We start from the raw sequence: 22,808 nt of genomic DNA, 5'->3' as shown, positions 1-22,808 counted from the left end.
CAAGAATGCCTTTCATTTCCTTGAAAGCACATTTAGTGACTTTCCATAGAATTTTTCTCACAACTCAAATAGTTTTCACAGATTTCCTGGAGGGATGCAAAAGCATTTCATCCCAACATTTGTTTGAGAAACAAGGTGCAACAATGCTCATATCTTTTTTTCCCCTAAAAGATTGCCTCTACTTCCCCAATGGCCTTTCTTGACATTCAAGGTACATACTGAACCATATAAAAAGCAATTCACCTTTTGCTTACTAATCACTTTGGACAATATACAAACTGTGAGAGCTTTAAAGCTACCCAGCTATTTAAACTAGTAGATTCCCTAAATAATAAACCCTCTCCAGAGAAACGACTGTGTAATTCACATCAAGCAAAATAAATGTGTACATTAATTTGTAAATAAAATGCATAACTAATATTTATTGAAAATAACTGTAAAAAATTGTAAACATGCACTAAATCAATGTTTACTGCATACTCACCTTTCCATTAACTGCCTGCCTTGTTAATGCACATGATCTGGCAAACCGAATGCTGAGGTTGCTGTAATCTTTACCAAAAAAAACACAGTGCTATAAAATTGTATTTGCATTTCAAAAGAAAGAAACTATCATCTCTAAGGCAGGAAAAAAAAATTACTCGTACTAATCTGACCACCATAATCCACTGTCTTCAATGTATATCCTTCTAACTTAACCCCCCATGATAAAGTAGGTACAGAATAACATTCCTTGTATTTAACACTTACAAACTGCAAAGTTAAATAAAAATTTATTGCTAGCCTCTACAGAAATCTAGTAGTGCCAACACATCTTCTGAGACAAGTCGGAAGTGCCAGAAAAACATAAAAAAATAATTAGAATTAGCTCCTAATGTATTCTGCTATTTCACAAACTAATTCTTATACAATTTAATCAGATAACAAAGGAAAGTAATCACATTATGGTGTAGTCAGGTATCTTATAATCATACCTTTGTAAGATAAAAAAGCTTCTAATTCAAAGTTTGCTGAATTTATTATTAATAAACCAGTAGAACTTCCTATCCAAAAATAGCTAGTATTCCGGGCAGAATATCTATTTAAAAAGGAGAAAAAATTATCTCAGTATGATAAGGAAGCTTTCATTATAACCATACAAGACACAACAAAAGGGTTTTTTTAATACTTGTTACCCAGTCCCAGTACAACAATAAGAAACAACATTAAAAAAATATTTAAAATTTACAGTATTTTTGAAAATATCTGTAGCTCAAAGTAAAAATTTTCAATCAAAATTGGTTAAGTTTTGAAAACTAAGAACAGAACACAATCCTTGATTTTATGTTAAGTGCTCACAGCAAGTCTAAAGCAGCATATGAAATACTTCAAAAATTGCTGTGGTTTGTAACAGTTGGAAGATGCTGTAAAAGCACTGTATACACAGAGTAACTCAGACAAAGAGGCAAATCCACATATATTCTTAGTTTTATCACCTGTAATATAACACATAAAAAGCAGTGAAATTTAACATGTGTTTGTACATAGTTGAAGTACAAGAGAAAAACCAGCACAACCTGAGAGGAGGGAAAAACCCCAGCAAGCCTGGAATATCTGTCTCTGTCTGTGCTTAGTGGCAGTAGTATTGCTGTTAAGTAATGAAATTCAGCCTTAGATTAGACCAACTGGTTACAATTTCAGTCAACACCCTCACAGAAGAAAATGTAATCAAGCATAACATGATTATAAAAAAATAATGGTCGTCACTCTTAAAAACTAGAAATGTTTTGATGCCACAGTAAATGAAAATAGACATCAATAAATTTTCCAAAGAGTGAGTAGAGTTACTGGTTTGATTTGTTAAGTCAGACCACAAGAGTTGAAGTAAGTGTATGGAAAAATATAAAGGCTGAAACTTGGCATAAAAAGACTCATCACAGTGGCTTAATACTTTATTAAGAAAAACAACAAACCAAAACCAAACAACAACAAAAAAAACCAACAACAAACAAAAAAAAAACATCACCACAACAGAAACAGTCAAATACTCTAAAAAGCAGACTGGGAACAACAGTTTCAGTTCTGGCTTGTGATACTTTTATGTGCTCTGTATAGTTTTATTTGTTGTTTGTACTACTTTCATGCACAGCAGTAACAGACTGATTTAATTTGTGAATTCTTTGAATTATTTATAAAGAATTGGCACTATCAAGTTATAACGAACAATGATATGAAGTGATATATATAGGAAGTTGATCTCATGCCTACTTTACAATAATAAAATGTCATCCACTGTGATGAAATTACTCAGTGTCAAATAGATTAGGGAAGTATGAGACCTGTAATTTTTTGGACATCAGTGTTGCAAAAATGTTTCACTGTTGCACCTCATTGCAGACAGGAGTAGTAGTAAATCAGGGACTGCTCAGACAAAACCTGAACCATCTGCTAAAACCAACCCATGGTAATTTAAAAACTAAACAGAAAAACAGTTCTAAATACAAAACTTTAAAAACAAAAGATAATGGAATTGGATTAATAGTAAAAAAATAATGGTCATTGTTGTTTATAAGCAGAACAAAACCTCCAACTGTCATGTTATCGTGAAAGGTTAGATAGTTCTTATATGTACAATGCCAGGCAGTATTAGGTGAGTATTGCAACGTGATGTTATACCAGTTCAGAAAATTATTTCAATTAATGTATTACTGTGGATCCATTTCAGGCAACCATGTCCTAAAGGCCATTGAAAAAGAAATGAGACTAAATACAAAAAAAAATTCAAAAGCAAATGTTAAAAATGTTACAGAAAACGTGCCCTATACAATGCGCAAACTATTTATTCCAGAAGTTAGAGATAACTTGCTCGTGAGCCACAATTTTCTGTGCAAGGAGGGAACGTAATAGTAGCTAGTTGTAGACTATCAGAATAAAAAACATACTAAGAGCCAATGGCTGTACATGAAAAGATCAGAAGTAAAATGGAATGAGTCAGTTGCTGAAACAACTTAACTAGGGGACATGGTGAAAACTTTATCGCTGGAAAACTAGCCATCTTTAAAGATGTGCTGTAGATCAAATCAAACCTATGGTTTTGATGAAGACAAAGTTTTGATGATTTGAGAGTGGTATTATACAAGCAATAAGACTGTAATAATTCATCTACTGGCCTTAGAGTTCAGACATTCCATTAAAGTATGTATAAGATGTACATCTTAAAAATTACCACTTCCTCCCCCTCAGTGAAAATGTAGGCATCATGAAAATAACTGTTTGTTAATAGTTACTTCAGTTTAACACAAACAAAATTATCTAGGACTTCTGGATATTATTCTTCTCTGTTTATCAAAAATTGTTTATATATACAACCAGAGGATTAATCAGTTATACCTGTACAACCCACCATAGGGCAAAGGGTGGAACAAGTTTCTTAAAACGTGATGTGGCTGAGAAATTTACCCAAATGAAACTTACAAATAACAACAAAAACAAGTTGTTCTATGAGACTGTCTTGTGGCACTATCCTGAACAGATTCCCAGGTGCCTGATAATACAGTTAAACTTCTCTTCATGAAAGAAATTTTATATAAGGATTAATTTAGGTATCTCTCCTCTACCTGCCCAACTCATTCCATGGGAAGGAGCAAAAACATCATGCTTTGACATTTGTCTGACAGATGTTTGGCTAGAACAGGTTATATAATTCGAAAGTTATTTAAATTTGGAAGGCAGACTTACACAGGCACATCGTGACTGACTGCATCAGGCTTATTTCCTTTAGGAAAGCAAACAAAAAAAATTTTGGCATTTTAATTCTAATTGACTTCTTAATTATTTTTTAACTGATCTTCCCTGATCAACTGTTATCAACTGATGCTAAAATGGATACTCCCAATGCCATTTTTATAAAACTACTTCTCAGACTAGAAACTACTTTTAACTTTTTATCAGTTTGTATATATTATCTGCCTAAAAGTAGGCCACAAAAACTCGCAGATCACTAAAAAATTCTTCAATTTTCCTAGTGCATTTTTTAAACAATAGTAAGTTGCAGTGAAAATAATCCAAGAACCAATAGGAACTCCTAGGAGTAGATTCCAGCCAAATTCTTGGTGGTATTTTAAAGGACTTACATGTTTTCCTCATTATGGAGACATACTAAGAAGTCACAGTGTTCAATTAAGAGGATAGGCAATGATGTTTCCACTGATCCTTCTGGTCTTATGTTGTTTGTTTTGCCAAGCTTGGAAGTAGTTTGCGCTTCACCTAAGAAAAACAATCAACAATACTAACTATCAACAATGAAATAAAGGAAACAGACAGGATTCAAGAGAGTTGGATGTAGTAAAGTAGCATGAACTAAGACTACACTCAAGAAGTTTCTTTTTCAAAAGATGGATATATCCTAAGAGCCAGCCCTCTTGAGATATTTATCCTCATTACATTATTTTTAATACCATCTTCTTTCAAATACAAAGAGCCTACTTAAGGACTGAAAAGTAGTTGGCAGAATTTAGATGTGTTTATCTCAAAAAGTTACTTCGAAAGCTGTATTCCAACCACACTTAAATACACTGGGTACTTTTCCACTTAGCCTGAAAATTTGCTTGTTACTATGGTTACAACATAATCCAAAACCAAGATGGAAAGCCACCTCCTTTTCACCTTCCCAAGGAGTCTCCAATTCATTACACATGTGCAATTCACACCTAGGAACTAATAGCACAGAACTCAGCATTAGGCACAGACACTACATCACTCTCAAAAATCCGAAGATCAAAGTGATATCCATATATTTTAAGTATTAACAAGAAATGTAGTAGTCTTTCTCATTAGGTTAGGACCTCAGGATTATTGAATCTGGACAGATTTTTGATTATTGAATCTAGGCAGCTAATACAACAGTCATTAAGGCCAGAAAAAGAACAAGCAAGGGAAACCAGATCTGCCTTTCCCTAAAGAAAAGGCTTTCTTGCTTGTGTTTATGAGGACCTCAGCTCACTGCAGCTAGTCTGACTGCCTCATTTGGAAAGATGGAATCACCTTGCTGAGGTTACCAGCGCAGTCTTTAAAAACTTATAAGTACTCGTGTTATATACCACTAGAAATAGCACAGCCAGGGAAATATGATACCATGGAGGCAGCAGCATGGATTGAAGAATAATAGTAATTAAAAAATAGATTCCTAGCAGTTTCAAAGGTAACTGAGAAATGGTACTCCACTTAAACAATGGATGAATTTTTAGGCACCGATTCTTTTCTCACTGAAGACTTGGGCAATGAATTCAATAAAACCCAAATACTTAACAGTTCACATCATGTAATATTTTATAAGTAGATGCATCGGTCAAGATTTTATTATAGACATACAGGAATAATTTTTTCCAGATATGTCAAATAATTCCTTCCAGATATGCCAATACCCAACTTCATATCAGCTTCAGTAAGAATTCCATGCCACAGTCTGAGACTCACAACTCCATCACTTATAATAAATTCTCATGGCATAAAAAGCACACAGTCAGTAGTCAATTACAACTAGAACATATCATAAGCAGCATTCTAGAAGCACTGTGCTACCTATTTCTTTTCCAGATTTCCACACTTTATTACAGAATTTCTCTTCTTCTTTCTTTAAGTTGATATGTGCTACGCAACGGTAATTATGATCACTGATTAAACTGAAGATCCAAAGCTGCAAGAAAAGCAAAAAAGCAACTGCAATAAGCTTTTGATGTTAAATATAAATCTTACATGAATACAAACTAAAGGTCCAATATTTAAAACTGTTGATATAACTAAAAACTTTTTGAATCTGGAATATCACTTTGAACCAGAAATTCAATTATATGCATTTCTAAGATTATCAAAAGATATATTCAATATTAGCAATAGGGGTCATTATCAATTTTAACTGCACACCTAATTCTGATATGTTTATATCTTTAAAAAAAAATCCTCATAGACTATTTCCCCCAATCAAAATTCACAGGTAACCTGCATGTAATTGCTCACTGTCACGTATATGAATTCCATTTATACCTTTTTCTTTTTAAGAATCACTACAGTTAAATCCTTAATTTTCTTCACAATTCACTGAACGGTAACACTGAAGGAAAACAGGTGGAAAACATCATGTAAATATATTCTTAGCATTACATTAAAAAGGAAGTGAAATGTGTATTCACATTTATAACATTTTTATTAGAATTCCAACATGCTGAAATCAGCCTCTTCCACTTATTGTCTTGTGTTTCATTCCTTGGCCGAAATAGGAGAATCCTATTTTTCACCTTTTTCTTCTTGTAAAACAGATACATTTATAGCTTCTAAGTGTACTCTTCTTATATAATCACTGACTGTGCTCTTAAAAACTTCCCTGATTTTCAGGAAAAAGTTTCCATTTTATAACAGAGGTCTTATATACCACATATGGTTTATGCTCAAAGCATTGAATTATGCTTACTAAAATAACTGTTTTAACAGTTCTAAACATGTATGCAGATTGTGAATTTTTTTTATAGATAGATACATTAACAATAGTTGACTGTTTTGAGATAGAGGCTAAGTTTGATAGGTAATACTTACCTGTCCCTCAACACATCCAGTGATAATCTGTTTATTTTCTTCATCGATTAGCAGACTTAGCAAAGGAAATGCTGCTTAAGAAAAGATAAAGTTATTTCCAGAGCAGACGCAAATCAGATATTTAACTAAAATACATGATCCAAAATTGAATCCTCCTATTCATAAAGATGGGTGAAAAAATTCCTTACTGCAATCCTTATAGCTGCACAATGCTTTGTGTGCTTTAGTCTTTGCGTTGTTAAGGGCTTTCCATTTGCAGGTCTGTGACCTGCCTTTCATCCAAGCTGCCATGGCAGCGGTTTTCTGCACCCTTTCACCCAAGCTGCTGTGCCATGGTTTTCAGAGCCCCTGTGGCAGTAGTTTTCCCTTGTTGTTCCCATGCTGTCATTCTCATGGTCTTGCACGTGAAAACCCTGATATTACAGTTAAGGAAGGTTTTCAAGGGAAAGAATTGCCCAGGCAACCAAGAGGGAATCACCCCTTCTTCCTTTCCTTTCCTACCATGTGGTTTTAGCTTTTAGTTTCCGTGAGGTCGTCCAGTAATACATATGCACAAAGCTTAACAACCAACCTCCAGGCAGCTCATGCACCCAAAGTGTGACCCAAACACCACTAACAGCACCACAAGCAGGAACAACCAAAGGGGAGTTTGAGCAAGTCCTGTTAAAAACTATATGGTTCCTGTAGGAAAGGTGCTATTGAAGGAAGGGTCCCTGCTGCACCAGAGATAATGCTTGCCCTCCTCCTCTTCTCTCCTTTTGCTCTCATCTTTCCACAGAAGTACCTTTCATCTTTAAAGTCAGTATATGCCATCCACTGCAGGCACTGCTAATAAATCTACATATGGTATAGTGTTTCCTTCCATGTCATATAGAAAACTCGAAAGAAAACAAGCACATAGTACTCAGACAGTGGGACTGTACCTACAAGAGAGCTCCGTTTGTATGTCTCAGCAAACAGCAATAGTCACATGCACACCCTTTGTGTGCTGTACAAAACCAGCTGTTTATGAAAGTACGCTAAACTATCCAGAAGGATACTTTAAAGAAAAATCTATTTACTACTGGCTTTAAAGGATAATGTGTTTACTACTATGTAGTCTCCTAGAGTTATCTTCACTCAATCAACTAAATATTTCTATAATAATTTTATATTATTTTTTGGAGAGAGGATTTTTTGTTATGAAGAAGTACATATAAAAAGAAAACTTACCCGTTAATACTCCTGACTGATATATTAACTGGCCGGTAGAATAGTCCCACACCTTTAGAAAGAAAAAAAAAAACAACAAACAGTAAATATAGGCATCTACTCAAGATCTTTAAGGCAAACACAAACTTCAACAGCCATCATGTGGTTAAAACAGAGAAATGCAGCCATTAAAAGTGATGCAGTATGGTAAGGTTTTTTTCAGATTTTTTTTCTAACCATGCAGGGCTTTGTTTAATTGAGAAGTATCCATAGTGAAAATGTGTATCCAGATACGGATACACAAAGTAATTAGAAGTACTTATTATAATCTTTGCTTAGTTGATATCTTAGTGACTTAAGCTAAATTAATGAAAAGACATACTTGAACTTGTTTTAGATTTTGCACAGGGAGCTTGCATAATTTCACAATTTTCATATTGGGCTCTGGGATAAGAGGTTTTTATTAAAAATAATGATACTTTGATCTACAGACCCACACATAAATCATGTTTCATTACTAACATGACTGTTGCTAAGTGATGCATTTTATGCTTAATAGTTAAGAAAAGTAAATAAAACCAAATTTTTCCTCACATGTCGTTACTTCTATGAGCCTGCCTCTCCAAAAGGACTTCCACTACATTTATCATAGCTATCACAGATGGGATTGGAAAATTCACAGCCAGACAGTCCCCGCTTTCTGAACATGTCTGTGAGCTTTTGTTTAGCTCCCAAGACTTTGTCTTTGTTCATGTTTTGTGTCTCTTTGAATGTAAACATCATTCTTCTGAAAAGCTGTTTCCTAAGATTATGTTTCACAAATTTCTCTCAAGAGATTCTCACCTATTCCATTTCTTTAACCAAGTAAAATAGCTAAGAGAATATAATGTTTTGGACACTGTATGTCCTGCAACCACAGCAGCCAACTATCATAGGCTTAGCATGGCTACTTTCAGAGAATTACCCCTGATCTGGAGAACCAGGCAGAGAAAATGAAATTTGAAGACTTATTTACTAAGTTATTTGAGAGACTTGCAAAATGTTTTCAGCTGATTTTCATTTTAGTCCCAACATTTATCTTAAAAAAAAAACCAAAACCAAAAACTTATTCATTACAATTTTGTATAGTTTATCAAGTCTTCATTAAATTAGCAAGAAGAAGCATGTAGATCTTTTCCTTCATCCATTTTTTACCTTAACTCCTTAGATCAACATATACAAAATAAGAAACAAATCAGAAAGTCATAATTATTAATATTTCCTAAAATGTCAATTCAATCTTAGCATTTTTTTTGTCCAAGGCCAGGACAAAAATCAAAATCACATTTTATCCAGAACAGAGTGTCACATAAAAATTAAATTTAAGGGAAAAAAAACCCAAAAAAAACCCAAAAAAACAAACCTTTGATATAGCAAATTTTAATTTTACTTTGTCTTGTAAAACTAAATGTTGGGCTGCTTTTAGAATTGTATAGAGGACAATCAGTTGTAGACTAAACTGTATCTAATCAAGGTACACTCCCCGCCCTCAGTATCTCCTGGAAGATATACCTGGGTTCACTCAGGCTCCTTGTTTCCCCTTACTAAGTTGTTTTCTATTGTCATCATGTACAGCAGCAGCAACCCATGGTGTCATCATATAAAATGTTGTCTGGCTAAAAAACCTACCAGCATACAATAACTCAAAACCATATTCCCAAAAGGGGAATTCCAATCAATGTCAGCAGATTCAAACTGAAATGCTTTCTTTCATTTCAGCATATCTGAAATGTTTCACTTACAGCCAAGGTGATCAAAATATTTTCTTTCCATATGCCAGATAATCACCACATTTAACACTTCACTGTGGAAAGTTTTGAGTACACGAACCCTGCAATATTCTTTTTTTAAAAAAAAGTAATTAATTTTTACAATAATTTCCCAAGAAACCAAGAAAAATGTCCCAATCTCTATAAAGTCAAAGAGGTTTTTGCTTAATCTTCAGAAAACATTTGAAGGGAAAAAAAGACAACTTCATATATTCACTAAATTCTATGTTTTTAAAGTGCAGCTCCACAATTTCCTTGCCTTAAAGGTTCTGTCTTCTGACACCGATATAAGCATACTTTTCTCCCATGTGCAAAACTCAGCAGCAGTCACTGGAGCCAGGTGGCCATCCAATTCAGCTAGTATAGCTTCGTTCTGTGATGAGGCAAGTCAAAATAAAAATAGATTAGATTTAAAATGAAAAATGACAATTAAATGTTTCAATAATTAGTAACTGTTGCTAAAAATTGTCAGATTCACATTTAAAATATTAATGCAATAATATGTTTCTTATTGAAACTGCAGCCCTGTATATCATCCTGCTGGCAAAACCACTACGCATGACATTTGCTTCTTCAGAATGAGTGATATCAGAGTAATGTTTCAGATGCCCTCAGAATGTTTTCATCTTCTAAGTTATTGAGATATTGTTTCATTTCAACTTTTTTAACCTAGTCTTCTATCTGGTATATGATGTTTTATCAAGCATTAGTTCATACTTGTTTTCATCTATATGAGAAAAATGAATGCTTTTGCTTGTTTATATTGACATTTCTGTGTCATTATTTTATTTTAAAGTAAGTTAAAGAAATACCATGGCTACAAAGAATGCTATCTCACCTTTGCACTTAACATGTAGATCCGATTTCCAGCACATACCGCCACTTGTTGATCATCCGGACTAAATCTTACATGAAGTACCATTCCCAAAAGAGTTCCTATAACAATTCCTCGAGGTGTTAATCCTGCAGAAATTTTATTGTTATTGATACTCAATGAAATATAAAACTCTGGTGCAGTGGGATTCTTAGAAACTTTGCAAGGTGGTTATCTAACCACAGAGCTACGCCAGTTTCTGTCAGGATGATGTACAGAACAACCCACAATTTAATTATAGCAGGCTATTGGGAAGCAAAGCACAGAACTGTGCACCAGCAGGATCCTTCCATCTGCCTTGTTGCCTAGACAGGATCTGGTACTCTTTGAGGTACTAATAACAAGTGTGCCCATCAAATCGTCCTTCCATCAAAGACTGCCAGGGTCAGGATCTTTGGAGTAGGGTGAAGTGCCCAAGAAACCCAGTAGTGCCACATTCATTTTGGAGACAAAAAACCCTGACTGAAGCCCAGCAAAACAGGGATTTGTATTCCAGGAGAATATCCCAGGCACTCAGCTATTGAGTAAGGGGAACTTTCCTTCTCTTGGTTTTAATTCTTCTGTGGGAAAGCACTGAAAGACGAAGTACACCGCTAAATGTCATTACTGAGTCAGATGATAAGACTAGGTTTGAGAAGAGACTCATATTTTATGCCTTTCTTCACAGTTTCATTCTGGACATCTCACTGATTCAAGCAGGCTGGTTTCTGCAGATCTGTATTTTATGATGCTACCTTTAACAATGTGAGGAGGTATTGGACATCTCATTAAATTTTAGGATTTCATAGGCACCAAATTAACTAGCGTACAGGCATAACAACTACAGTTGTCCTTTTCTAGGTTTCATCCTAGATGCTGTGGAGTGTTTCTACAATTGATTAATGTGTCAAGATCTACCAGGATAGAGAGACGGATAACACAAAGAACTCTTTAACTACTTTGATACAGTTGATAAGAACTGAGAAAACATGTAAAGACTGTGCAGATCACAGTCTGGGAAGAGAAAGACTATACAGCATCTGTTGATGAGTCTGTAGATAGAGAGAAAAAGAGATAAAAAACCCAGCAGCAGAGAATCTGGCTCTCAAGTATCTTTGTATTGAAACTACACATACTCTTTATCTGCCTGCCATTAACTGTCTATTCCTAACTTCTATTTCTGTTTCCTCCAAAATCATAGTCCCATTTTATGCCCAGTCCCTAAAGCATTCTTTGATTCTTTATGTTATTCTTACAAGGATTTAAATGTAATAATGACATTTATTATAAAAACACTTAATTTGTTCACTTTTCTTTGCAATATTAATTTTCATAATATGTAGATTTGCAAATTCAACATGCAGTAGAGTACAAGAGACAGGTCCCACACATTAAATCATAGGCAAAACTCTACTACAGGTAACAAGGAGGAAACTTAACTGTGTTGGACAATGCCATGCAGCTCTCAATTTTGACACCAAAGGCAGACTCTAATACCTCTTGATTATCATGCCATAACAACATATTTTGGACACAGTGTCCTTGGGACTCCAGTGAGTCCTGGGGGTCTTGCTCCCTTTCTTTCATTATCCCTCTACTTTCCAATCAATTTAAACTTGAAGAGGGGTCATCACTGCTTCCTAGAATCTAACTCCATTTGTTGAGGTTCCAAAGCAAGATGGTGGTCAGGACGCTAGAACTTCTGCTTTATTTGTGTTATGTTATCACAACTTTCTTTCACTCATGTGCTCTCCTCCCAGATACTTGCATTGCTCCACAGACACACAACAACAGTGTCCAGGCAGCAGCAGAAGAGGAGGCAGGATTAGACAAATCAGGATGCAAAACACTGTTTCTACAGATATTTCAGAAAAGGCAGCATTTAGTTATACTGGCATTGCATGTTCAGTTATGCAGGACTGCTATGGCTGGGAATTTTTCTCCCCGTTTTACCCCACAGCGGTAGGTAGATCTGCAGTGCTTCTCCGCGGCTCCCCCGCGGCTGCCCGCGCTCGCCGGTTCCCGGGCAGCACCTTGGCCAGTTCCCCGGGCCGCACCGGAGGGGCCGCCGCCACCCGCCCGCCGCTGCCCCCCGCGCCCCGGCGCAGTGTCCGCTGCGGGGCTGCAGCCGCCTGCGGTGCGGGGGCTCTTAGCGCGGGGCCTTCTGAGAGGGTCTGGTGGCCAGGCTGGCTGGGCTACTGGCCTGACGTGGCTCGGCGTTGCTGAAGAAGAGCAACAGAGAAATAAAGCGCGATTTATCACTGTCAGGGCTGCTGAATCCGAGTGGTTAACACACGCTACTCAGAGATGATCTTTTTATGGAAGGAGCAGTGAAAGAAAAGGAGGTGTTGTGGGGTTGTCTTCTAAGATAGCTGTTTGGCTGTCGCTCAGGGACTGACTGGGCATTGGTCTGCTCGTAGGTGGTGAGCAATTGCCTTTGCATCTCTTCTTTTACATATATATATATAATATATATACAATGTATATATTCTATCAATAATACTCTACCTTCTTTCACCTTCTGTGTGCATTCATCAAGATTCCACACTATCACTCGTTCACGAGAAGCAGAGCAGACAAGAAGTGGTTTGATTTTACTTCCAAATGACAATGCAGAAATTGAGTAATGATGTCCTGACAAATGTAATGGCTGAAAAATGTGGGTAAAGAAAAGTTAAATGAGGCATTTCAAACTAAGATGATGAACAATACAAAATTAAAAATTGATAATGTACGTGCAATTAACAAAGCAATAACTATTTTTTCTTTATTGTTTCAAAATCACTTGATCAGCTACAATGTGACTGTAGCTGGGATGGAGTTAACTTTCTTTATAGCAGCTTGAATGGTGCAGTGCTGTGGATTTTGTGACAAAACCAGCATTGATAACACACCAATGTTTTAGCTGTTGCCAAACACTGCTTGCACAGCATCAAGGCTTTCTCTTTTTCACACTGTGTCCCTCCCCAGCAAACAGGCTGGGGATGCACAAGAGACTGGGAGGGGGCACAGCCACATGTGCTTAGCAATAAAGCTGGGGTATTGGATGAAGGTGTTGGGGGGCTGGGGTGTTGTCTTCTAAAAAGTGGGTATTGTGTGAAGCCTGTAGAGAGATTGGTCTGCTTCTAGGAGGTGGTGAGCCTTTGTACCACTCCTTTTTTCCTCTTTCCTTCACTCGTTAAACTGTCTTGATCTTGACTGACCTATGACTTCTCACTTTTGCCCATCCAATTCCCCTGCCGCACTGGGCAGGAGTGAGCAGAAGACCACAAGTGTTTATATTATTCTCCTCACGGTAAAAAGTTCCTAACAAATGCTATTATCTTCCTAGCATTAAAGTGGAGCCTGACACTCCTACACTACCCTCAGATATTTTGTTTATAAACTCCTTTTAAGCCTTCTTCTGAAATGGCAGCCTGTGAAGGGGTACGTTCTGGTTTTACCTCAGCGGTCTCTGCGTTCCAGACGCACAACCCATTGCAGTCCAAAGGGAAAGCGCAGTGCCGGTGGCCACACGCCAGCTGGACAAGGCAGCCGGAGAGCTGCGACTTAAACAAGTGTTTTTCGCAGACAACGTCTGGGTCGCGGCTTCCTCCAGAACAACGGCCCCCGTCACCTTCCATCCTACGGCTGGAAAAGGCCCCCAGGGGGCTCGCCTCGCCTCACCGGCTGCCCACTCACCGCTGGTGAGCCCAGGGCCGCGGAGGCGGAGGGGCCCGCCCGGCTCCTGGCCCCCAGGACGGGACAAGCCGGCCCGCCCGGTCCCGCCGCCCGCCCACGGCCGGTCCGTAACCACGGCAGCAGCGTCGCCGACGGGTCGCCGAGCGGGACAAGCCTCCTGTGGCCCGTGCGCGGAGCCAGCAGCGCCTCAGGCTCCGCCGCGCCCCCCGCCGCGATCCGCCCCCGCCGCGATCCGCCCCCGCCGCGATCCGCCCCCGCCGCGCCGCGCTGTTCCCCTCGACAACATGGCGGCGGCGCCGAGGCGGGTTGGCTCGGCACAGCCGTTCCTGGGCTGCACCGCAAGAAGCGTGGCCGGCGGGTCGGGCAGAGAGGTTCGGTCCCGCTGTCACGGGCATCCCTCCTGCAGCGCTGCGTCCAGGCCTGGGGACCCCAGCACAAGAGAGACATGGCCCTGATAGAGCGGGGCCAGAGGGGCCGCGGCGGCTGGCGAGGGCTGGAGCGCCTGGCCTGTGCGGGCAGGCCGAGGGCTGGGGCTGCTCGGCCCGGGGAGGAGGAGGCTCCGGGGAGACCTCACAGCGGCCCCCCGGTACCTGACGGGGCCCTGCCAGAAGGCTGGAGAGGGACGTTTTGCAAGGATATGTGGTGATAGGACAAGTGTTAATGGCTTTAAAGTGAAAGAGGGTAGATTTAGATGAGGTAAATTTCTAATATAAATAAAATATTTTTTTAAAAAAAATCCTAATAGGAATGCATTCTTCACTCTGAGGGTTGCAAGACACTGGCACAGGCTGCCCAGAGCAGCTGTGGATGCCCCATCCCTGGCAGTGTTCCAGGCCAGGTTGGACAGGGCTTTAAGCAACCTGCTCTAGTGGAAGGTGTCCCTGCCCATGGCAGGGAGGTTGGAACTACATAATCTTTAAGGTCCCTTCCAACCCAAACCCTTCTATGATCCTCCTGGGCAAGCTGAATGTGGGGCACCACTGGTGCCTTTGCAGCAGAGGCAGCCCACCTTATCTAATAAACCCTGAATTAGTAGCAGGGTAGCCAGCAGGTCCCGGGAGTGATCCTGTGGTCCCTGTGTGGTGCTTGTGAAACCACTTTTGCAGTACTGGGTCCAGTTTTGGGGTTGTCGGTACGAGGGTATTGACATACTGGAGCAAGTCCAGCAGAAGGCAACCAAGATGGGCAGGGGGCTGGAGAAGGTGATGTATAAGGAGAGGCTGCGAAAACGGGGTGCCTCAGCCTGGAGACAGCCAAGACCTTATTGTTGCTTACAACTACATAGTCGGAGAATATAGGGAAGTTGGAGCTAGATTCTTCTCAGAGGTGCTCAGTGATGAGGCAAGCTGGAACCTGGGAAAATCCAAGTAGATATCAGGATTTTTATTGTTATTAAAAAAAAAATACCATGAAGGTGGTTGAATATTGGAACAAGTTTCTGAAGAGAAGTTGTGGATGCCTATCCCTGAAGTTGTCCAAGAGTCAAATGGACATGGCCCTGAGCACCATGATTTAATTAGACCTGTTTTGAACAGGATGTTGGGCTGGAGGAGTCTGGAGGTCCCTTTCAACCTGAGTTACAATTCCATGATCAAGTTTTTGATCCACACCAACTTAAACCATCAATCTGTGGGCTCAGTACGTACCTCAACTGCATTTCAAACAGATGCTTTCTACAGGAATGTCTGTCTGTAACACTACAAGCATTTTTGCCCTATATGAGCACGTAATATGTATTACCATTGACAACACAATCTCCTTGCACTAGTTTTGCCTGGAGAATGTACCAGTCCATATTCTCTTTCATGCATCCTTGCAAATTTGGATAAAGCCACTGTATTAAGCACCAGCTGCATAGCGGTAACCCAATGCGCTGCATATGACAGTATTTCTTTTCTGAACTGTGACTCACAGCTGAGAATACTAGATGTCATGGTTTAACCCCAGCACCACACAGCCCCTTGCTTACTGCCCCTCACCCAGAGGGGTGGGGAGGAGAATTGGAAAGGAATGTAAAACTCAAGGGATGAGATAAGAACAATTTAATAATTTAAACAATAAAAAGGTGAGAACAACAACAATAACAATAATAATAGTAACACTTATAATGGAAAGGTGGGGAAAAGGATAAAATCCAAAGGAAAAGGGAGAAAGGAAAACAAGTGATGCACAGTACAACTGCTCACCAGCCACTGACCAATGCCCAGCCAGTCCCTGAGCAACAATCCCCCCCTCAGCTAACCCCCCAAGTTTATATACCAAGCATGGTGTCCCGTGGTATGGAATACCTCTTCGGCTGGTTCAGGTCAGCTGTCCTGGCTGTGTCCCCTCCCAGTCTCTTGTGCCCCTCCAGCCCTCTGGCTGGCAAGGCCAAGGAAACTGAGAAGTCCTTTACTTAGTATAAACATAACCCAGCAACAACTGAAAACTTCAGTGTGTTATCAACATTGTTCTCACATCATAGCCAAGACGCAGCACTGTCCTAGCTACTAAGTTCCCAACCATCCATCCCAGCTGAAACCAGGACACTAGAGAAAAATTTGATTGTGACATGCTGATGACAATTTTCATGAGTGGTACAGTCATGAATGTGTTATGACAGTTTAGTCACCAGTAAAGAAAGATAAATTCTGATACAGAAAAAAGCTGTTGTTTAGACAGGCAAACAACTCCCAGGAGTAAAGAACTTGTTCTGAAACATATTGTATATTTGTCTGCAACTGTTTCCACGGCTTTTTCCCAATTCTTTTCACTGTAGTATATTTTCATTTTTCAATGTTTTTGGCTACAATACTTTCAACAACCTACTGCCCGTAACATCTAGGGAACTAACAGCAATCCAAGGAAGTATCAGAGATCTTGGACTGATTTCTTGACTTACCAAAGAGGAACTGGAATACCAACTCCTTTCCTGCAGCTGGACCCTGATCCAGTAAAAGGCAATCTGATGGAGATCACTTCAGACAGGTGCAGACCATCACTGCTTCTTGCCCTTCCAGTAGGTGCTGTTGCTTCTCAGTGGCTGAGATGCCACTCATCCAGTAACATGACAAGAAGTAGATTTCTGCCCCATTAGGACAAGGTGACTGTTGCATGAGAAGACTAGTGACATGCAAGTGTGCAATGAGAAATTTATACCACTCTCCCATGAAACATACCTCCTGGCAACATCCTGTTTCTGTGGAACTCAACGCTAAAAGACCTTGGCTCCAGCATGTTCCCACAGCTTGGGTATCCACCCGTTTCAAATAGAACTGACAGTCACGGGGGGGGGGGGGGGGGAAGTAAGTTACAATTTTAGGGCATTTTAGGGAAATGGCAGTTCCTTATCATATCATGCTTTTGTGTCTGTAGTGTATTTCTATTGGTCTCGATATTCAATCATTGTAAGAACAACTTTAATGAGATTTATCAGCTTTAAGATTTTAATGTGTTTTAAGCAGTCTATAAGACTGTTTATAAGACTGAAATTGATTTTAATAAAGCTAAAATTTAATAGCATCCACACTTGAAGGGTTTATGCAGTCTGTTTGAGGTAGGAATGAACAGAACAAGTTTTATGAAATCAAGAAAGCTTTGAAGACAGAACGTTAGCTCATTCTGTTGATACAGGAACCTTGGGATACATACACAGATTCCTGTGAATCTCTCTGTAAACACTACAATCTATGCAGATTTGTGTTTTTTTCAATTTCAGTCCTTCAATCTTGCTCACAATTTTAAAGAGCTCAGTCAAGTTAAGGTAACTATTGATATCAACAGGTATTCAAATGCAATGATATTTTTTTTCTCTCTTCACAATGGCTTTCTGTTTTGTGATCTTAGGTCACGTTTATGCTGATAGTCAAATAAACTCACTAACTGTTGAAGGGCAACCTATCCTCCAGTAGGTATATTACATCCAATTTCAGTGCAGATCAAATTATATTCCTCTGGTTTCAGGATTCCATTGTGAAAAATGCTTAGTGTGTTGTAGAAAATTCTACATACTCAGGCATTCAGTGTCTCACCATCCTCCTCAAATGTGTCACCCTTAACTCTTAATTTACAACTAAGCAAATCTTACTATACTGAATTTACAAGTGTTTGGTGCTGTGAAGCCATGGCCCCCCACTCGCCCCAAACACATCCCCTCTAACAACATGGCAAAGCTTTCCACTTCCCCAGCCATAGTCCAGGTAGATCCTAAAGGCCAGGGAGAGCACTGCCCCGAGAGACAGGGGAACCAGCGCAGACCCAGCCTGCTCTAGGGCAAAGCTCCCACCCACCCACCCCAGCAGACCCCTGCCTGCAGCACTCTGACCCTCACAAGGGCCAATGCCCTTCCCATGGGGACCCCCACCCCAGGCATGCCCTGAAGCAAGAGCGTGAACCCTGCCACTCCCAACCACCCGGGGCAAGCACGGCCACTGCATGCAACATCCACAGCTGCTGCCCTCCCAGCATGCCCGCACTGAGCGCAGGCGCCTGCCGATGTGCTGCAAGGTCCCCCTGCTTCGGGCCATTTATCAGGCACATATGTATTTATAGATGTTCCTTTTCCAGGGTAAGTAAAGGTGGCCCATCCACCTAGGTCAGAACTGGCAAATTTTGTCTTATTGAGGAGTACGTGATGAATCATGAATTCGCGTCCCACTTGATGTCCCTACCTACTACCCTTGAACCCTACCTACCAGAGAATGGGTACTTAATTTATGGTCCATAAGCAACTGTACAATTTGCAAGGTTTAACAATAACGCATGAACAAGCACGCAAACACAAATCACTGTAACTGACTAGATCTAACAACGGCCCGTGAATACCTAGCAGGCACGTGTACAATGTCACGCGGAGAGAAGAGCGCTTGGTCAGGCGGGTGCCACGCAGCCTTCTCTTGCCACGAACCGAAGGGTCCAAGTCCATCCAGTGCTCCGTAACAACCATGATGCTACTTTCCTCCAGCACCTCAAGGGAAGCCATTAAATCTGATGGCTGTAGCATTCGTTAATTCATGGATGTGGTCATTTAGATGTTGATATTTCCTTACTTTTTCATTAGCGGCATCTGTTGAAGATGTTGCTTTACTTTCATACCAAAATGTGGCATCGACTACAAGGGCCTGATGTTCCTTTACAAATATTAGGTCTGGCTTAAACAACTCGTTTTGTTTATCGTTTAATATTGGTTCCTGGAAAACAACCCGATCTTGTTTCATAGCCTCATCCGCCAGGAATTCTCACATTTGATTGTCTTTTAATTCTCGTACCTTGTACTCTGGGGCAGTGGCCGATGGCACGGGCACCAGGCCCGCCTCGCTTGGCAGGTTTCACAGAAGCCTCGCGCCGGCGCCTTGCCAGGAACCCTGCGGCCGGACACAGCCCCGCATTGCCAGCGCGGTCCCGCCACAGCGCCTCGGGCCGGGGCAAGGCAAGGCCCGTCCCCGGGCCGGGTCCCCTCCCACCGCACAGCGAACGCCCCCGCCGCCCCAGCCCCAGCCCCAGCCCCAGCCCCAGCCCCAGCCCCAGCCCCAGCCCCAGCCCCAGCCCCGGGCGCCCCAGCGACGGGGGACGCGCCGGCCCGAGGCCCCGCCCGCTCAGCGCAGCCCGCCCGGCCCGGCTCCCGGGCAGCTCTCGCGAGAGCGGGGGGCGCGGCCTTTGTCCCGCTCGCCGCCCCGCCCCGGGGAGGGGACGGGCAGGGGCGGGGCGGCGGAGCGCGGCGGTGGCGGTGGGTGGCGGTGCGGTCCCCCCCGCCGGCCAAGCCCTCCGCTGCCGGCAGCCGCCCGGCGTCAGCTCGCCCCGGGGCGGCTCCCGGGCGCGCAGGGGGGGCGGCGAGGCGTACTGCCCGGCCTGCCGGCTCCTCAGGGGGCGGCCTCCGCGCCCGCCCGCCTCCTGCCGGCCGCCGCGCTGCCCCGAGGCCCGCCCGGGCCCGCCTCAGCCCGCCCCGGGGAGGGTCCTCCCCGCGGCGCCCCGGCCGCGCTGAGCTGCCGCACGTCCGCGGAGCCTGCTGCGCCGCCTCGTCGTGGCCGCGGCCTCGCCGTTGCCGGAGCCCCGTGGCAGGTGTAAGGTGAGCAGCGCCCCAGCCCCTGCCTGGCGGGGCGACGCCGGAGCCGCTGCCGCGCCCCTCGGGGCCGCCGGCGGGGCCCGGAGCCGGCGGGAGCGGAGCCGGCCGTGCGCTCCGGCGGCTGTCCCGGCCGCGGCGGGGGCGGGCAGAGCCGCCCGGGCTCTGTCCAAGGTCTCCGGAGGTGGCCTGGCCGGCCCAGCGCCGGGCCGGCCCCAGGCGGCTTGCCTGTGTCCCTGGGCAACTTTACCTTCTGCTCCGCTGCGGGGCTTTTCCTGTTCCTCCGCTCGGGTATTTCCTCACCATTTGGATTTAAAAGTGGTCGAGAGGCAGCTCGCTGACGCAGGGAGACAAAAGGCAGAAGACTGACTGTTCTTTCTGTCGCTGTCGAGGGTGTTTTGTCAGTCTGGCAGGTTCTGTGAGTGCTCTGCTTCCCTCTTTTATGCTGTCTTTGCAGAATAATTGTGGCCGTGCAGTGTAAGAGGCCTCTGGGGCAGAAAACTTGGAACTACGGAAATATTTGTGTATTTTTTCCCCTGGATCTCTTTAACTGTAAAACCTCTAGGGTTTAAGTGACATTTTGGTGGAGGTAATGCAGTTTGCTTTGATTCTAGCAGGGTACAAAACAACTTACTGGTAGCTTTCATGTTTAAGGTAATTGTAGTGCCTTTATGGAAGGAATGAGGGGATGAGAATCATCCTCTTAAACATGCAAGCGTGTATGCTTGTGGCTCCTCTGACTGTGGTTTGCATGTCAAATTCAGCCAGCTGTGTACTTCGGAAGCCTTCAGCAAGGGTCAGAGCTTGCTTCTTTGTATGCACAAACTTCGTGCAACTGTTCGAAGGACTGGAGTGCTGCAGACGCGCTCAGGCTCTTTGAGCAGGAGTGTGCAACGAGGAGGGGGGAAAGCATATAAGAGCCTTAACCTCGCAGCGGTCCTTTCGATCTCCCCCTTGTCCTGGTAACGTCAGTCTTTGGGAGAACAAATAGGGTGCCCCAAATACAAAGTTAAGCTTCTTCAAGAATGCAAAAGCCTTCATTTTTAACTGGTGGGGTTTTTTTAACAGAAGCTAAAATCATTAGAGGGTTTCATCTCTTCAAGGTATCTGTCAAATTTGGCATGTATGCAGATAGAGTGCAACCATAGTTTCCGTGTCAGTTCTGGGTGAAAGAACACCTGCTAGATTGTTTAAGAAATTCAAGCCATTTTAATCCTACAGAGATCTGAATCTTAGCAGTGGGGTTTTTTTACTATTAAAAAAGAAAAGTTAATGAACATACTTAATTGAAGTTGCTTAACTTTGTATGGACCAGAGGGGATTTATAAAAATTGCTGATTTTTTTTTTAAAAAAAAGTTGATTCCTCCCAAGAATGGAGTATACTAAAATCTGATTTATGTTTTGTGTTCACAAGGTAGCACACAGGACACAGGAAGAGTCTGAATAAAACTTACGACCATGGCAGCACGCTGGAGAAGAATCCTGGTAATATTTGTGGCTGCTGAAGTACTATTTGTGGTAAATACCTTTGAGGAAGAGGATGTACCTGAAGAATGGATTCTTCTTCATGTTGTTCAAGGTCAGATTGGAGCAGGAAACTACAGCTATTTGAGACTAAATCATGAGGGGAAAATAGTACTTCAGATGCGGAGTTTAAAAGGTGATGCAGACTTGTATGTATCTGATATGACGCTTCACCCCAGCTTTGACGAATACGAGTTGCAGTCTGTAACTTGTGGCCAAGATGTTGTCCATGTACCTGCACACTTCCGCCGCCCCGTGGGAATAGGGATTTACGGCCACCCCTCTCACCTGGAAAGCGAGTTTGAAATGAAAGTGTACTACGATCGAACAGTTGTACAGTATCCATTTGGCGAGGCTTCTTACAACCCTGAGGAGGTGGAGGCACACCAGAAATACTCACAGTCTACAGAAGACGAATCTCAGGATGAGGAATCTGTTTTCTGGACTATACTTATTGGGATCTTGAAATTAATACTTGAAATTCTCTTTTAAATTGATACACACTGGACTAAGTCACACTTCAGCCTGTGAAATCGAACACGAATGACTTGCTGTAATATTTAATACTCTTTGTTATGTTTCCTGAAGAGGTATTCAGGTTACTTTTCCTAGACCAGAAGGGAAGCAGGGGAAAAAGCCATATTTAATTTTATATTGTAAATCTTTCCCTATAGGTAAAAGGAGCAGCAAGCACCGTATTTGCAGCGTTCTTCAGAGATCAGCACTTAAAAATGAATGTACGGTCGGGATTTTGTTAACTTTAAACAGGTGCTTAGGAAAATCAACTCCAATTCAGTATTTTCTATTCTTTTTTATAAAGAAAAGTGAAATAAACTGCTGCACTTCCATGCCCACTCTCAGTTTAGAGCATATTTTAAAATAAAATCTGCTTCTTTTCTGAGCAAGTATCTCCGGTAAGACTAATTGGCAATGGTTTCTGAGTGTATTCAGGTTGAGGAGCCTAGGGTGTACAATGGAAAAACCAATCAATCACCTAAGGGGATAGATCACCTACATTTTGACTGCTTGTGCTCTAAATCACGTCAACTATCAGTCAGAGGTCTGGCCAGTCACTCATCACCTCTGCATATCCATGACATGAATAGTGTTACTTCTTCACTGTTACGGTGGGGAGAGTAAGCCTTC

The 22,808-nt window shown here is 41.9% G+C and overlaps 2 protein-coding genes across 2 annotated transcripts in view; one reads left to right on the top strand and one right to left on the bottom strand.

The window, feature by feature from the left end:
- WDR27 (WD repeat domain 27) overlaps window positions 1-14,163 on the bottom strand; it is a 130,550-nt gene extending 116,387 nt beyond the window's left edge. The window contains exons 1-10 of the mRNA XM_056344721.1: window positions 13,863-14,163; window positions 12,928-13,069; window positions 10,405-10,529; window positions 9,826-9,939; window positions 7,780-7,831; window positions 6,568-6,638; window positions 5,560-5,674; window positions 4,113-4,245; window positions 975-1,078; window positions 485-552 (exon numbers count right to left, since the gene is read on the bottom strand). Of these exons, the coding sequence (XP_056200696.1) occupies window positions 485-552; window positions 975-1,078; window positions 4,113-4,245; window positions 5,560-5,674; window positions 6,568-6,638; window positions 7,780-7,831; window positions 9,826-9,939; window positions 10,405-10,529; window positions 12,928-13,069; window positions 13,863-14,042 (1,104 nt within the window). The 5' untranslated portion in view covers window positions 14,043-14,163. The remainder of the gene's footprint in view (window positions 1-484; window positions 553-974; window positions 1,079-4,112; window positions 4,246-5,559; window positions 5,675-6,567; window positions 6,639-7,779; window positions 7,832-9,825; window positions 9,940-10,404; window positions 10,530-12,927; window positions 13,070-13,862) is intronic.
- A 5,620-nt stretch (window positions 14,164-19,783) lies between these two features.
- Window positions 19,784-22,510, top strand: C6H6orf120 (chromosome 6 C6orf120 homolog). Its single transcript, XM_056342973.1, has 2 exons — window positions 19,784-20,143; window positions 21,553-22,510. Exon 2 carries the CDS (start codon window positions 21,597-21,599, stop codon window positions 22,152-22,154), a length of 558 nt encoding a protein of 185 aa, XP_056198948.1. The 5' UTR covers window positions 19,784-20,143; window positions 21,553-21,596; the 3' UTR covers window positions 22,155-22,510.
- Window positions 22,511-22,808: the final 298 nt, after the last annotated feature.

The sequence above is a fragment of the Falco biarmicus genome, chromosome 6, assembly GCF_023638135.1.
Source record: "Falco biarmicus isolate bFalBia1 chromosome 6, bFalBia1.pri, whole genome shotgun sequence".
NCBI lineage: Eukaryota > Metazoa > Chordata > Aves > Falconiformes > Falconidae > Falco > Falco biarmicus.
Note: the sequence above shows the minus strand (reverse complement) of the source record. Positions and strands in the feature narration are given on the sequence as shown.

What these genes read in the sequence shown, in the direction of transcription:
- C6H6orf120 (XM_056342973.1), top strand. Translation starts at nt 21,597, where the DNA reads ATGGCAGCACGCTGGAGAAGAATCCTGGTAATATTTGTGGCTGCTGAA.